The sequence below is a fragment of the Crinia signifera genome, chromosome 11, assembly GCF_055691185.1.
Source record: "Crinia signifera chromosome 11, ASM5569118v1, whole genome shotgun sequence".
Taxonomy (NCBI): Eukaryota; Metazoa; Chordata; class Amphibia; order Anura; family Myobatrachidae; genus Crinia; species Crinia signifera.
This window is the reverse complement of record NC_139227.1, coordinates 114,265,466-114,281,992: the sequence shown is the minus strand read 5'-3', so window position 1 is coordinate 114,281,992 and position 16,527 is coordinate 114,265,466. Positions and strand designations below refer to the sequence as shown.

At 42.6% G+C, this 16,527-nt stretch overlaps 1 protein-coding gene across 3 annotated transcripts in view; it reads right to left on the bottom strand.

The window, feature by feature from the left end:
• Positions 1 to 16,527, bottom strand: part of KIAA1549L (KIAA1549 like) — a 163,891-nt gene that overhangs the window by 88,067 nt on the left and 59,297 nt on the right. For all 3 annotated transcript variants that reach the window (XM_083164311.1, XM_083164312.1, XM_083164313.1), the window contains exons 2-5: positions 10,245 to 10,520; positions 5,940 to 6,512; positions 1,985 to 2,121; positions 696 to 903 (exon numbers count right to left, since the gene is read on the bottom strand). In XM_083164311.1, coding sequence (XP_083020437.1) covers positions 696 to 903; positions 1,985 to 2,121; positions 5,940 to 6,512; positions 10,245 to 10,520 — 1,194 coding nt within the window. The remainder of the gene's footprint in view (positions 1 to 695; positions 904 to 1,984; positions 2,122 to 5,939; positions 6,513 to 10,244; positions 10,521 to 16,527) is intronic.

The window sequence follows — 16,527 nt, the reverse complement described above, 5'->3', positions numbered from 1 at the left end:
AGGAGATGTATTTCCTAAACCTATGTGGAAGATGCAATACCTGAGGTCAACGTCTCTCTGCCTTTATTTTCCAATGTGTCCACCGGACTGAGAAATAATGGCAGTAAGGAGCGCCAGTCAGTCACCTACACATTGTGGGGGCAGCCATTTTGTTGGTCAATATTCATAAACCATGACTAGGATAAAGTGGCAACATGGAGTCATGGATGTCAGTGTACCTCACAAAATGGCTGATTCCACTGGGTATAAGTGAAGTGTTCACAATCCAGGCAAATTTATATCATCTTGCTTGGAAACGTCTGTCAAGCAAAATATATGTTCCTGATTTCAGTGATTCTGAAAATAAACCTGAGAAAGCGCCACAAAACTTTTGTCAGAAGACACTGTAAATGAGTTTACAGCTAATTAAGTGAAACCAGCTGTCCTAGGCTCCAGGTCGATGTATTCCAGTACCGGTCTGTGAAGTCTGCTTTATAGATATTCCTCTCAGGTGCAGCTTCTAAAATATCTTTATATATTTACTTTTTTAAGATGTCTAACACATTTGTATACCGCAACCCATAATATTACATCTGCCCCACTGCAGTGCAGCATGGTTTTGCCCATGAGAGAAAGATATTGCTTTTGAGATCCTTACTAAATAACCCCATATTGTTTGTATTAAAGGGGCAAATTATTGACACACAAACACTTACCTGTTTTTAGCTTTAGACTGTTGGGCACCATCTTCCAGGTTTCAGCGATTACTGGCACAGACTGTAGGGAGGGTATACGAAGCCCGAGGTCATGTGCGCTAAATACATTACTTCCTGTAAGAATATCTACAATGGCTGAAGGAATGTAAATGGAGAAATTTACTGCGACAGAATATCCCACTGTGACATTGAACGACAGGCCCGACATCTGTAAATACAATGACACGGGAAGCAGTTTTTAAATCTATTGTTATATTTTGTTATACCACATAAAGAATGAACGTGCATTAATGCAATGTAACTCATGTATAATAAAAGAACATTGCCCCTTATTCTGATTGAGTCGGACGGCTCCGTGTTCGGTCGGACGGCCAATGTGCAGAGGCGTATCTGCGCATGTGTGAACGCGTCGCACGTCCGAACACGGAGTGAGTTCCGTGCATTACCATATGCGTACGCCCCATGAAAACGCTGGGTGTACGTATGGTAATGCGGCCGTGCCGCACGTGTGGGAGGTGGACAGCTGACATAGCCGGATGCCAGCTGCCCGCCCATATCCCTGCTTTCATACGGAAACATGTCCGAGTGGTCTGGAGCACTGGATGCTGCCTGACCGCTCGGTCCATCATTCGATGGTCGGCAACCATCGGAGGATGGGGGAGGTTCCCACATATGGAGGAGGTGTTCACATGAAACATCCACTCGCGGTCCGTTCGGTCGGCGTCTTACCGCGTTCGTTCGGACGGTGTGAGCGATCCGCACGGTAGGCGGGGCTAAGAACACTCGGTTCCTGTCTGAAAATACGCATCCGTCCGAGTCAACTAGAATAAGGGCCAATGTTCTTTACAAAAACAATCGCAGGGAAAATCACTACATGGAAAATGAATTGCGGCCCATTAAAGAAGCCGCAAGTCGGACACGATTTTCATTGACCTTTCCTCGTGAGTCCTCACATCCGATGTGGCGCTTGATGTGCCATTTTTTACATGCATTAAATCGCATGTGATTTATCGCTTGTAAAAACTCTCCTGGGGAACTGCCGGGGTAGTTCAAGGGAATCGGAAGCGATACATCGCAGGTGCTAAAAAAAGCCTCCATTGTGACTCATGCTTTTTGTCCTCCCTTTTCAAAGACTCCCAGACATTTCTGGAGAGTAGGCAAGTACGTCCTATTATAAACTACGGGTCATTGTGTTTGCAAGAACTGGACTTTGTTTGGCGAGGGGCATGCATCCCTCACTACACATAGTATCTTTTGTAAATGAGAGAATTGGCATAGCCAGTACTTACGTTTACTGATGTCCAGTTCACAAACACTTGAATGGGCTGATTCAGTGCTGTGTACAAAGTTTGGTTAAGAAAGTCTGTAAAATTCTGCACAATAATCTCCCTCTGCATGGTGGTCGGCCGATAGGTCAGGGTTAGAACTAGGCGGTGAGACACAATCAACAATTAAGTCATAGGAGGCTTTCAGTAATATGATCACATTTACTAGAACATGGTTCATGGTCCATGTTTATATTCAGGGTTGTTTAAAAATTTACAGGGGGGATTCATATGCTCATAAGTAGATTATAAAAATAAGTCACATTCCCCATACCAGAGAAAGAATGAATACCCTTAACATCAAGAATTATGGGTAGAACATCTCCCTGCAGTATGCAAAATCCCAGGGTCCACATCTGAGGCCAAACGGGTCAAGACACTGAGCAGCAAAAGTACATTCACATCGACAAATGCAGAACTGCGCAACTTTGTGACACCAAAAAATCACTTTGTGTCCCAAGAAAATAGTGACTTGTAAATAGTAAGCAATAGAGGCTAGTAAGTAGCCAGTACTGGCTAGTGGGGCAGTACAGACGGTGTAATGGTTATAGCATTACTGCCTCACCGCACTGAGGTCATGGGTTCTATTCCCACCATGTGTTATATATACGGGGCAGTACGGATGGTGTAATGGTTATAGCATTACTGCCTCACAGCACTGAGGTCATGGGTTCAATTCCCACCATGGCCCTAACTGTGCGGAGTATTATAAAGTACTCCCTGTACTTGCGTGGGTTTCCTCCGGGTACTCCAGTTTCCTCCCACAATCCAAAAATATACTGGTAGGTAAATTGGCTCCTAACAAAAAAAAAAAATAACCGTAGAATGTCTGTGTGTGTGTGTACATGTGGTAGGGAATATAGATTGTAAGCTCCACTGGGGCAGGGACTGATGTGAATGTTCAAATATTCTCTGTACAGTGCTGCGGAATATGTGTGCACCATATAAATAACTGGTAATAATATTCTCTGTAAAGCGCTGCGGAATATGTCTGCGCTATATAATAACTGGTAATAATAGTCTCTGTACTGCGCTGCGGAATATGTGTGCGCTATATAAGAAACTGTTAATAAATAAATAATAATAGACAACAGTGACCATTGAGTAGTAAGCAATAGTGACTAGTGAGTAGACAATAGTGACTAGTGAGTACTAAGCAATAGTGACTAGTGAGTACACAATAGTGACTAGTAAGTAAGAAATAGTGACTAGTGAGTACTAAGCAATAGTGACTAGTTAGTAGACAATAGTGACTAGTGAGTAGGCAATAGTGACTAGTGAGTAAGCAGAAATGACTAGTGAGTAGGCAATAGTGACTAGTGAGTACTAAGCAATAGTGACTAGTGAGTAGACAGTAGTGACCAGTGAGTAAGCAGAAATGACTAGTGAGTAGACAGTAGTGAGTAGACAATAGTGACCAGTGAGTAGACAATAGTGACTAGTGAGTAGATACTCATTTAAAGTACATGTTCAGGCAAGAAAAATTCCCAGATCTTAAGAGGTTAACAAAAAAAAGACATGGTAAATGCTTTTGAAAATGTTAGTAATAATCTAGACGAGCATGGAATACAGTTTCTTTTCAATTGGTTTTAAATATGATATAATAATTTCCTGGCATATATCTGCCTTCAGGTCATTAATAGTTTTTGGTGGATGTTTGTAGTCCTCAGCTCTCAGATTGTTCTCCTTGTTAGCGTAGCCAGACAAATGGATGTGATAATACCATAAATGACACGCCGAGTGATACGAATCTTCAGAAATCAACCACAAATGTGTACCGGGGTGAAAGCCCCCTGGATATCATATTCAAAACCAATTAAAAAAAAATTATTGTATTCCATGCACTTTTTGATAATTCATTGATTATTCAAGTTGAATCGCATAAGCGCAGGTTCCCCAATGGTTGTGCACTGCGCACGTGCAGGGCCCATTCTGTGCATGTACAGAATGGGTCCTAAGCAAACGCCCTTTGTCTGATTGACAGGCAGAGACGTTCGGAGTGATGCAGGTGGCTGCGAGATGTGGCAACCTTCAAAGGCTGTGCACCACTGGCCCAAAGTGTATGTTGTGAGTAGGTACATGCACGTCTCAGTAATAATGTATACAGGGGAATAATAATACAAATGCTGGTATAAGCGTAGATAGCATTTCAGAATAGAATCTGTGTTTGATAATACACTCTCATGTTACGGGTAGAGACGGTCTGGTTTCTCCAGCAATGAAGCTGCAATCAGTAGCATTTCAGGACATGTTGGCTTAGAAGCTGGTGTAGCCTAGAATCTGTGCAGCTCAGCGACACCATCCTTACAGAGCGCACACACAGGCTCTTTAATACTGCATGTAGCCTTGGGCAGAAAGCAGTGTTTGCATTGCCGTCTCGGTGTACAGGAGACGAGGGGCATGTGTACAAGATGATGTTTCTGACAGCATTGTGTAAACACTGCAGCCTGTCTATTCTTAGCTACTCTAGAACTCTAACGTTCCGCCACCTTCATAGAAGTCTTCGGGTTTATTTATTAATAAAAGACAGCTCCTCATTGGTTGTTTTGGGAAACTGATCACGTTATATCTCTCCAAGCGGTTTATTTAGGTGTCTATATATGGTGTATCTAATCGTAGTTGGCTATTGTGTTTGATGATAGATGGTGACAGACAAAATCGCGCGGAGACGCTGCTCTGTGTACACCGCCTTCATCCTGCGATAAATTTCTAAAGCACGCTCGCCTTTGGCACAAAGAAATTGGATAGCAGCTCTTTGCGCTGATCTGGAGGAAACCATCATGCATCCGACTGCGCAAAACAACTTCCCGGCAAACACTGCGATTAGATACAGCGCCGCTACAGAAAAAGTCTCCATTTCATATGGTCACACCTTATACCAAGCCTTGGAGAGAGATATAGTGGGTGGAGATAAAGTGCCAACCTACAAGCTCCTAACTGTCATTTTCAAACCCAGCTACAGTAACATGGCACTTAGGAGCAATGTGCTACTTTATCTCCTTCGACTTTCTCATCTCGGTCCACTGTATCTCTCTTTAAGGCATAGTGTATAAACCTCTTAGCGTCCTATTCTAAAACTCAGCATTTCACACCCTGTTTACGGACATATTTTAAAACGGCAATTATTTTACGGGCAAAATACCTCTATTAAATGTATTGCCCTTTAAATTTCGGGCGCAAACATGATCAGAAGCATGGAACGTAATGGTTATTAAATAAACTCCCAAGTTTTGATTCATCTTCTTCAAACAAAGAAATAAATACTTTATTTGAACAACCCTCCCCATATTTCCTACAGTATGTGTACGATTAAAGAGAACCAAAAACAAACATTGTGATCTACTGTAGGTGCTGAATGCCACCGCCAAGAGATTGGATTAGAGGAGTGTGCTCTGGCCAAGTGCCATTTACTGTACATCTAATGATTTTCCCAGTCAAGGCCGAAGCTGATGTCATAGACCCTCCCTGAAAACATCTGGCCACGCCTGAATTTTTACTGTCACTCCCAGAAAAAATGTTTGGTTACCACCCCCAAACTACGGGCTCCTGTCAGTAATAGTTGCAAGGGGATTGCTAAAAAAGTATTTGCCAATCTTTAGCCTTATGCATTCGAGCTATGATCTCTACATTGTTCAATAAGCGATCTGCTTGCAAATTCGCACAAAAGCGATCGGCTCTGAAAAACCCTCATTGAACAATGATTGTTCTACTTGATCAAACCAACCACTAAAATGGCACAAATTTAAAACAGTTTTAATCTGTGCTAGTGTAGACCCAGAATTCTAGTATGTTTGATTAACGATTAATCTTCGTTTATCAATTACCATATTATTATTTTGAGTTCCATATCCCATATTATTTTCTTACGTACATCTAGATGTAAATATTCAAATGCAAAAAAAATTCCAAAATGACTTACCACTTTTTATCATGGTGTCCGTTGATTGCGCACACTCCAAAGTGGAAGGTGCTATTGATGTGCTAAGGACGGTTGTCTGTATTGTGCTATGAGTAGAAGAAGCATTGGTCACTGGTGCCACAGAAACCACAGTCGTCGTCTTCGTGGATGTTGTCTTAGTTGCCACGGTTGTTGAAGTAATGGTTTCAGGTAGAGTAGTTGACGTTTTGGAGGTACTTGACATGGTTTTGATCGTACTTGAACTCGGTGCAGGAGTCGTGATTGAAGGGGATCTTGTGACTATGCTGGTTTTTACAGTGGTTGGAAGAACGACTATGGTAGGTGTATGTGCTGTGTGGTTTGTAGACATAAAATGTGTGGTATTTGCAGTAAATTCCCCTGATGTTGGAGCCTGGGTGGCATTTGTGAGCTTTGTTGACATCAATATATTAATAATTGATGGCGAAACATGACTTGTGTGGTTTGTATGAGTTACAAAAGAAGAAGAAGGAGTTGGAGTAGAGGTAAAGGTTTGTTTTGCAGTTCCTGCCGCTGAAACAGTTGATACTTCAGCAGAAGATACCATAGAAGAGACTGTAGAAAGAGAATTAGATATGTTTGTTGGAAAGATTGTAGTTGGATGTGGCAAGGGTGATGAATGAGTTGACGTTATAACTGTGGATGATAAATGAGATATGGTTTGGGGCATGGAATGTGGAGTGACTGTATTGCTAGTGGTACTTCCATTAGTATTACCTACAGTGATTGTAACTGAATAGTCAGCTTGGGTTGTTGAACCTGAGTTTGTTGAGGTGTTGGCTTTTCCCGTTACTGTCTGATCAATATTTGTAGCATTACCCACAGTGGTCAACACTGGAGATGCCAAGGGCTGTTCTGAAGGCATCTTGCTGTTAGTGGTGAATGGCAAAGAGTAAGCAGTTGTAGAATGTGATTGTAAATTGGGATTAACTGTAGAAGAAGATTCAAGTTGTTTTTCAGACGTAGGTTGAGATAGTAACGAGCTGATGGTAGAAGAAAACTCAGCGCTTTGTAAAGTTTCTGGACTTGTCTGATTTGTAGACACGCTGGATATGATACTAGGTATTGTAGAGGTCCTCAACTGATCTGTAGATTGACTGCTTGATGAAGTTGTGGCTTCTGAATATGGAGTAAAGTGTATGGTAGACCCCAAAGAGTCTGTGACACTTACAACACGTTTAGTTATATTGGGAAAGAGTGGCGTTGTCATGCCACTGGATGCAGATTCATGACTTGACATCCCCCCAGCAGTACTTGTCTGCAAGTGTTCTGTGCTTGTATCAGGGTTATATATTGTAGTGATTATCCCATTGGATATATACATTCCAGTCGGAGTTTCACCAGCAGTTGTTGAACTGAACTGAGAGGAGAAAAGTCTTGTCGACGTGGTCAAAGCTGCTGGCACTGTTACTGTATTAGATGGAATATTTGCCATAGTTCCACTTCTTGCCTCCACTGATACTGTTGCTTCTGAAACTGCTGCCGTTGTACTAGCAACATTAAAATCAGTGGTTGCTTTTCCTGAATATGACAAAGGAAATCCGGATGACAGAAATCTGGTTGAGGTTATAGACTCTGTGTTCGTTGACCTGGGATTAGTGGTAGTGTAACTGGAGTGTCCAAAAGAATTTGTCTCCTTACTCTCTGTGCTCGCGTTCCTTTCATATGAAGCAGTAGGTGTCCAACTAGACGTAAGAGTTTCAGCAGCAGAAGTGACCGCTGGTTGGGAAGAAAATAATATAGTTGTATCTAACACAGTTAGTGATGTATCATTAGACACTGTAGTAATATTTTGAGTAATAGTCCTGGTTGTTATTACATTACTACTGGTAATGACTTCACTTCTTGTAGTTACAGTTGATTCATTTGAACTCGACTTTATAGTTGCTTTGCTGTTTGGGGTTCCAGATTCTGTCAATGTTGACACGAAAGTTGTATTTTCTCGATTGATATTGGGACTTTCCGTGACTGTCTGTTGGATCTCTGCTGTAATATTTGTCTGAAGGGTGTCTGTTTTTCTATCAGTTGTATTAATTATTGTGGACTGAGAAGCTTCTGATAATGTTTTCAAAGTAGATGTTGAATTTGCCTGAGAATAAAATGTTGTTGATGTGTTCATTACAGATGTAGATGAAACATTGGAAGCTTCAGGAGAAGTCCAAGATGTCATGTATTTGCCAGTTTCACTTGGTGTGGACATTGTTGTTGTTTCCAATGATGTTGTTTCTGATGATGGTTTAATGGTACTTAGATTGATGCTAAAAGAAAGATTAGAGGTTGATTCATTAAAGGTGGACAAAGCATTGTTGGTCAAGGATATAGATTCTGTAAATGTTGATGAAGAAACTGAACTATTTTCACTGATGTTTGGGCTGTCTGTGACTCCTTGATTGGTGTCTTCTGTATAATTTGTCTGCAAGATCTCTGTGCTTTTGTTACTGTTATATGTGAATGTGTACGACTTGGTCCATGATGACGTAACATTACTGGTGGCACTTGATGTTGTCTGTGCTAATGTCTCCACTGTGGCTATTGATGGCTCAGCGGTACTTGATTGTACACTAAGATGGGATGTCAACTCTTTAGAATATGAAACGGAGACTTCGAATGTGACATTACTGGCTGGCGTAATGGGTTCTGTCTGTATTGAACTGGAAATAGTAGTTTCTTCAATTATATTTTGTACTTTTGTAGTATTGGCCAAGAGGATTTCTGTAAAATTGTTGTCTGTTATTGTATCAGTTTTGTATACCAATGTGGATATTGCATTGGACATAGAAGCTTCTGTTGCCATTTCAGCAGCTGTAGAATGAGAAGAAAATAATATAGTTGAAGTGTTAGTTTGAGCTAATGATGTACTGCCAGAGGTGGGGGACCCGAGCTCATTGCTAGTTGTCCTTAATCCAATTCCAGAGGTGGTTGCTTCCACAGGCAATGATTCTTCTGAAACAGGTTCTGATTTACTTGTGTTTGACACAGTGTCAATGTAAAAATAAGAGATTGTTGTGATAAATCCTGTTGGCAACTCTGTTGAGGTTCTAGACTGCATTGTTTGTGGTTGGCTGGATTTGTTATTGTCACTTACCAACGCAATGTTTGATGAGATATGAAGATTCGATTCACTTTCTATAGTTGTCTGTAGTTGAAGAGGACTTGAATAATTTGGAGAGTTCATCTCAGGATTCATGCTTGTCACAACAGTGGTCATCTCAGCTTTAGATTGATTGACACCTATTGCACTAGTAGACTCACCAGCTAGTGCTAATACATTTGTAGATGCAGACCCTGAAACAGCCACATGTTCTACAGTGGACAGGGCCATTGTATTGTTCATAGTAGGAATACTGCTTGTTGTCTGAGATACCATATATGCCAAAGAAGGAGGACTGTTGGTATTAGTACTATTATTTATAGTGATTATTGGTGGAGACTCACTCATTTTAGCAGTAGCTAAAGATCCTGTAGGGCCTGTGTTTGTAGCATTGGCCTCAACCAATGTGATAGAATATAGATCTGATGATGGGTTGTTTGTTATGTTTAGAGCCTCTGTAGTTTTGTCCGTTAAAGATGGTTTGAGTGATGTACTTGTATAGGATGTAGATTTACTTGTCGGATTATCAGATGAGGCTCCAGCTATAAAATCTGTATGATCAACTGATGCCGACATGATGGTAGCAGTTGACTGGGTTGAAGAAGATGTTTCTCCTCCACGCGATTCCGAATTGTTGGTGTATATCGTGTCTAAAGATAATGTAAACGTGGATGTACGTGGAATGGAGTGTTTATCTGAAGTAGTCAAGGAGTCGTTATTTGAGTCAATGTTAGAGATTGTTGTGGTGTTTAGCGTTGAAGAATGGAGGGTTTGTGTGAAGGACTCTTGTACTGATAATGAGGTAGCTTCTAAAGTTGGTTTTTGGCTTTTCGTTTCCTCCGAACTGGTGGTTTCAATGGTCAAAGTTTTGTTTGTCACCATAGGAGTGGATTTTGTAACCTCTGTAACAATGTCTTTATTTAAGATCCCCCCGTTACTGTTTGCTAGTGTTACCATGCTAGAATAAGATATAACAGTGGAAGAGGTATAATCTAACTCAGTGTATGATATTGTTGATGATGACAATGGAAATGAAGATGATGACGGCGACAATGGAAACTTTGATGATTTTGATAATGATGATGGTGATGATGGAAAAGAAATTAAACTATCTGCTTCAGAAGCAGTAGATGTATACGTGGATGATGGATATGAAGGCAAAGTCAATAAGGTTAATGTGCTGGAATCACTTAGACCTGAGTTTGTAGGCTGGAATGAAGAGAGGGGTGAAGATTCTGAAGGAATGAGTTCTCCCGACTGCATTGTTATATTGTCCAGGACGCTGGTGGTTGAGCTTGTATCATTAGTGTTGGGAATCTTGCTCGGTAATGTTGTGTCGTTTAACAAAGTAGCATTATCCATCTCTTCTGCGTGTCCAATTGTAGTCACTACTTCACTGGTTACAGAGGAGGATGTGGACTCTTCAGGATGCCATACTTTACTTGTTACATCTGGCTGCTGTGTTGGAGAACCTGAAACACAAAACAGTGCATATGTTTTAGTGTGTGTGGCCTGTATTCCAACATATGTAGGCTATTCTATATGGGGGGAAAAAACTCAAGGCTTAAAGTAGCACAAATAGATTTATTGAAAATAAATGTTAGCAAATGGATGCTGTACATGTACAACATTGTGTTATTGGTACACACAACCAATGCACAGTCTGAGAAATCATTTGCTAAACTATTTCGAAACATTTACAAAAGGTAACCAAAATTATTTATAGTTTTCAGGGACTTGGCGCAGTATTAGTGATCCGGTGCAGCATCAGTGATCCTGTGCCGAATAATAAATCCTGCATATCAGTGATCCAGTGCAGCATTATTGATCCAGCGCAGCATTAGTGATCCAGTGCTGCATCAATGACCCAGCGCAGCATTAGTGATCCAGTGCTGCATCAGTGACCCAGCGCAGCATTAGTGATCCAGTGCTGCATCAGTGACCCAGCGCAGCATTAGTGATCCACTGCTGCATCAGTGACCCAGCGCAGCATTAGTGATCCAGTGCTGCATCAGTGACCCAGCGCAGCATTAGTGACCCAGTGCTGCATCAGTGACCCAGCGCAGCATTAGTGATCCAGTGCTGCATCAGTGACCCAGCGCAGCATTAGTGATCCAGTGCTGCATCAGTGACCCAGCGCAGCATTAGTGATCCAGTGCTGCATCAATGACCCAGCGCAGCATTAGTGATCCAGTGCTGCATCAGTGACCCAGCGCAGCATTAGTGATCCAGTGCTGCATCAATGACCCAGCGCAGCATTAGTGATCCAGTGCTGCATCAATGACCCAGCGCAGCATTAGTGATCCAGTGCTGCATCAGTGACCCAGCGCAGTATTAGTGATCCACAGTGCCAGATTAAGGTCTAAATGGGCCTGGAGCTAAATATTATCAAGGGCCTATTATGCGCAATAATAGGGGTTGTGGCCAGCACCTAATAATGTGGGGGGCGTGACCAGTGTTCTGGTTGGGTGGTCTGCTCATGGGCGTGTCTCTTTTTGTGTAAATACTTTCAACTAATTATATAAGCCTGGAAAAGACAGGGTGCTGGCATTGGAAAAACACAGGAAGATATATTGGCGGGTGCCCTCCAAAGGTGCACCCGCAGGATGCCGATGTCCTAAGATCCTAAGATACTTGCTGGGTAAGGCGGCACTCCAGTCATAAAAAAAAATACTGAAAGCCAAAACTTGTTAGACAACATTTCAGCACCTTTTATGTGGTCACCTAAGTTTACCACGCCATATACCGGGATGCGGTCAATATGCCGGTGGTCGGAATCCATGACACCCATAGAGGGAGAATAAAATAGTGTGCCGAATGTAGCAAGGCACCGGGCCCGCAAGGGGGAGTGATCCACATCCCCCCTTGTCGGCATTCCGGCGTCTGTATTTCGACCACCGTGATTCCGACCGCCAGCATATCATACCGGACCCCATATACCCCTCATACAAACCATGCAACAAAATAGTAACCCCTTTATATTGTACTTGCCTCTTACACATTATGCCACATGGAATGAGCCAAAATTCACAATATTGCACACGGATTGAGTCAAAATTCATAGTATGCCACACAGATTAAGGCAAAATTAACATTTTGCCACATGGATTGAGCCAAAATACACACTATACCAAACAGATTGAGCAATAATGCACAATATGCTTCATAAACGGGCATTGCACGCCAAAGGTGCGCATTAAAAATTACACCATAATGCCCATTACATGTTAAGCCACACACCATAATGTCCATTATGTATAAAGCCAAACATCATAATGCCTATTAAAAATAATGCTGCATAAGTGCTGCTTTATATATATGCTGCTATATGCTCATTGCCAGGGGTTCCATTCTCATTGCCAGGGGTTCCATGCTCATTGCCATGTGGGATTGCATGCTCATTGCCAAGGGGGAATACATGTTTGCGGTAAATGAGGGACAGCCGCCGCCGGGCAGAAATGACAGCCATTGACAGCCGGACAGAGAGCAGGGGGCTGCCCAGCTGTATTCAGAGCAATGCAGGTCCTGGCTATTTGAAATAATACCCCTTTCACACCAGAAAATGCAGGGATTTACCCGGGTTGACCCCTATTACACCAGCCTAGTTCCTGCATTTTCTGGTGTGAGGAGTGAAAACTACCCCCCCCCCCCCCCCCCTTTAAACAACCAGCTATATATCTTCGGAACCAACTGACCCATTTACCTGTGGGTTTCGAATGATTTTCAAATGATTTTGGTCCTGTGAAACTGGGCCATTTGGTTCCAGAGAAATCTGTCCTCAAACAACATGAACAGCCATGAAATAAAAAAATCGGTTTACCAGCAATATCTCTGGAACCAATGAACCCATATGGACCAACATGGTATCAGCAATTTGGGTTAGATTGAGATCAACCTCGAGCTTCTGTGATGCCATTGGAACCAGGTGGGGGTCGGAATTAGCGGGTCTCATGTTATCCTATGGGAAAACGTTCCAGCTTTGCCTGGAGGTATCTCCGGATCCCGGGGGGCTAGCAACGCTGGAAAGCCCTGACCCGCAGCTACAAAATGGGCCTACTTTGAGAGTGGGCCTGGAGCTGTAGCTCCATCAGGCCCATTGTTAATCCGGCCCCGGTGATCCAGTGCAGCTCGGATCACTTTTATCACTTTCACATCACAAAGCCGGGTCCAGAACTTTCACATTAAAACCATTATACCGGGGGTAACCAGGGTCTAACCCTTTTTTTAAAACCTGGGTCAAATTATAAGACATGCTGCTTTCACACCGGACCTTGACCCAGGTCCATGCATCACCAACCCGGCAATAACCCGGGTCCGAGATGCGATGTGAAAGGGGTATAATGCAAGCATGAAGCTTCCTGTAACATATGAGTGCCACCACTGCTCCTTCCATGTAAGCTGCAGCAATAGCTCCTCCGATCACATCTGAATCAGGCCCATCGCCCCACACCGGCAGCTGCGAACAGGGGAAAATCAAATCGATGGTGAGAGATTGCTAATGGAATCCCCCCTGTGTGCACGGCTGTGAACTTATTGGCAGCATTGCACAGGGGTGAAGGGAGTATCTGGTGAGCGATCAGGTCTGAATCAGGCCCTTTGTTTTATTAATTCATTGTTCCGTTGCTTCTATCTGTGCGTAAAGGATGGAAATGTGGCTGCTTCAGGGGCTCCATTAGCAACAGAAAACCCTGGTAAAGAAAATAATGGTGGAGGGCGCCCAGAAACAGGGCTGGTGGGGAAATCTGTGCCGCAGATGGAGACCCTGAGCCCCTCCAAAAATGACTGCCACTGTAAAGGAGACTGACGTTAGAAGTGCTCCTTCACCTCTAGAGTCTGTCAGGGGAGTGCAGAGTGCTCATACCTACCTGTATGCGCTGTGTCCCTGCAACTCCTGGCAATGAGAATGTAACCCCCCCCGGCATCGAGCAAGTAAACCCTCTGTCAATGAGCAAGTAAACGTCCCTCCCCGGTGATGAGCAAGCAACCCCCTCCCCCGGGAAGGAGCCATATGGCAACCAGCATGCAAGCCACCTTGGCAACGAGCATGTAATCCCCCCTGGCAACAAGCATGGAACCCTGGCAATGAGATTTTAGGTAAGCTGCACTTATGTACGTAGTAGTGCGATTAATAGCAGTGCACATGGTTTTGTCCATTTGAGAAGGAATTTGCCTCTGTGAGTGAACCAGTATAAGGGCCAGTGTTCTATACCGTAGACCAGTGGTTCCCAAACTTTTTTGAATCACGGCGCCCTAGAGCATCAAAATATTTTCAAGGCACCCCTAGGCCAAATGCTTCTTATCGAGAAATTCAGAAAAAAATAAATAATAAAATAAGTGCATTGTGTTTATATGTCACCGTTATCTGGTGAGGGACAGGATTTGCTTCTGTTTGTCCCCATATATTATGATTGGCAGCCACAAGCACTGGTTTTACCTGGTACATTGACCATAAATAATATGAATTGATCCTGGTCCACCAACCCAAGGCACCCCTGCAAGTGTCCTGAGGCACCCCAGGGAGCCTAGGCACACAGTTTGGGAACCACTGCCGTAGACTCTTCTGTTCATTTATTTAAAAAATAACACTTCTGGCAGCAGATAATTAGTATGATGAGGATATTGTAAAGATCAGTCCAGTTATCGTCCCACAGCAGCATACGTGAAGCATTTTTCACTCAAATTCAATCTGATGAGGTCGTCGGTTATTCCACAATGAAACGCGTCAATACACTAAGTATGGGCTACCACTGGACCAATGTTTCTAAAACATTGGTTGTCATTGTTTAAAATACAATTAACTATGCAAATGCTGAAATTTTCCCTAGTTGAGTAATAAACTTCTGAGTAAGTGCATCACCTGTAACAAGGCATTCATGTCAGATAGTATGCAAACACATTCCACAGTGTTACTCTATGATTAAGTGGGTTCTCTGATTTACAACTGTACTCTAACATGAAGACAATTGACACTAGTACAAATACAGTTTCCAGGCAACATCCCCCCCCCCCCCCCGTGCATATTTTTCTGAATGCCATTGTGTACACTTGTGACACTCATTGTTATAATACTAAATCATGAAGAATTCATTCTTGTATGTATGGGCCTGATTCAGACATGATTACTCATCTGCAAATTTGCAGATGACTGAGAGTAGATAGCTGACGTCCAGACAACCCGAAAACCCGTAACTGAACTGTCTGATCGAGGTCATCGCTAAATCACAGACCCTCCCTTAAAATGCCTGGGAACGCTGGCGTTTGTTTCTGACACTCACAGAAAACGGGCATTTACCACCCACAAGCGCCGGCTTCCTGTCAGTCAAACTGCAGGGAGATTGCGATTACAATGCATACGCTATTTCTGTTACTATTTGGGTTCGCGTATGCGCACGACAATCCATATTCACGCGCAGCCATTTGATAATCGCTCAATGAGATCAACGGCGATCAAGAAACAGGAGGTGTGATGTCATCGCAAAGCGAGAAACTGCCTCATTCACAAACACAGACAAAACCAAATTCTACAACGTTCCTCATAGTTCTAATCCACGAAAAAGATTCTGATTCATATTCTGCCGGCAAATTAAGTGACGTCTGGTTTGGTGAATAGTTCAAAATAAAATAAATGTTTTTGGAACTTTAAAATAGAGATATTTGTCCGATTGTTCAATGTATTACAGTAAATGAATGTAGAAATTGGAATTAGATGGTCGTGTTACCAAGGGGTCATTCTAATCCATACGTTCGTGTGGTGTGGGTGGGTGGGGGGAGGATTGACTGGGGAGAGATCAACAAATTTAATTTAAAATACTGCACAAACAGACGTTCCGGGTAACAGTAAACTCTGCGGCCTGTGAAGAGGAGGTCTTGGATTTTGAGACATGCGTCTCTGTGACATGAGCAATATTCAACCCATTTAAAAGAATAAAATGCATTTTAAATAAACTTTGCTTATTTGTCGGTTTAAATCCCTATTTTATTTCCCATGCGAGCCAGCAGCAGCCAGTAACAGTTTGTTGGTGAGGCAGCTGGTCCCTTCTAACGGTCACTGACTATTTCACATAAATAACACAATGCCAGAAGCTATGTCCACGGGATAACAAGGACAATGCAGCGTTTCCAGATGGAGAGCGAGAGAATCGGCCACAAGTTTGTACATTAAGCTGTTGACCCGCAGCACTAAGGAGCCTGAAAGCAAAATTAAAATGCACATTTTTTATGTACAACAATAACTTTATGTGTATTGCTTTGTTCACAAATTAGCAATTAGCTCTGTTGATTCTACGGCAGTTTGTAAACCAGCTGAGGATTTGAGTCATAGACGGGTACATTTACTAAAGCTTATAAAAATGAAAAGAAATTTTGCCCATAGCAAGCAACCAATCAGATTCTAACATTTTCTAGAATGCAATAGAGAATTGAGAGATAGAATTTGATTGGTTGCTAGGGGCAACATCACCTATTTTAATTTTTAGATGC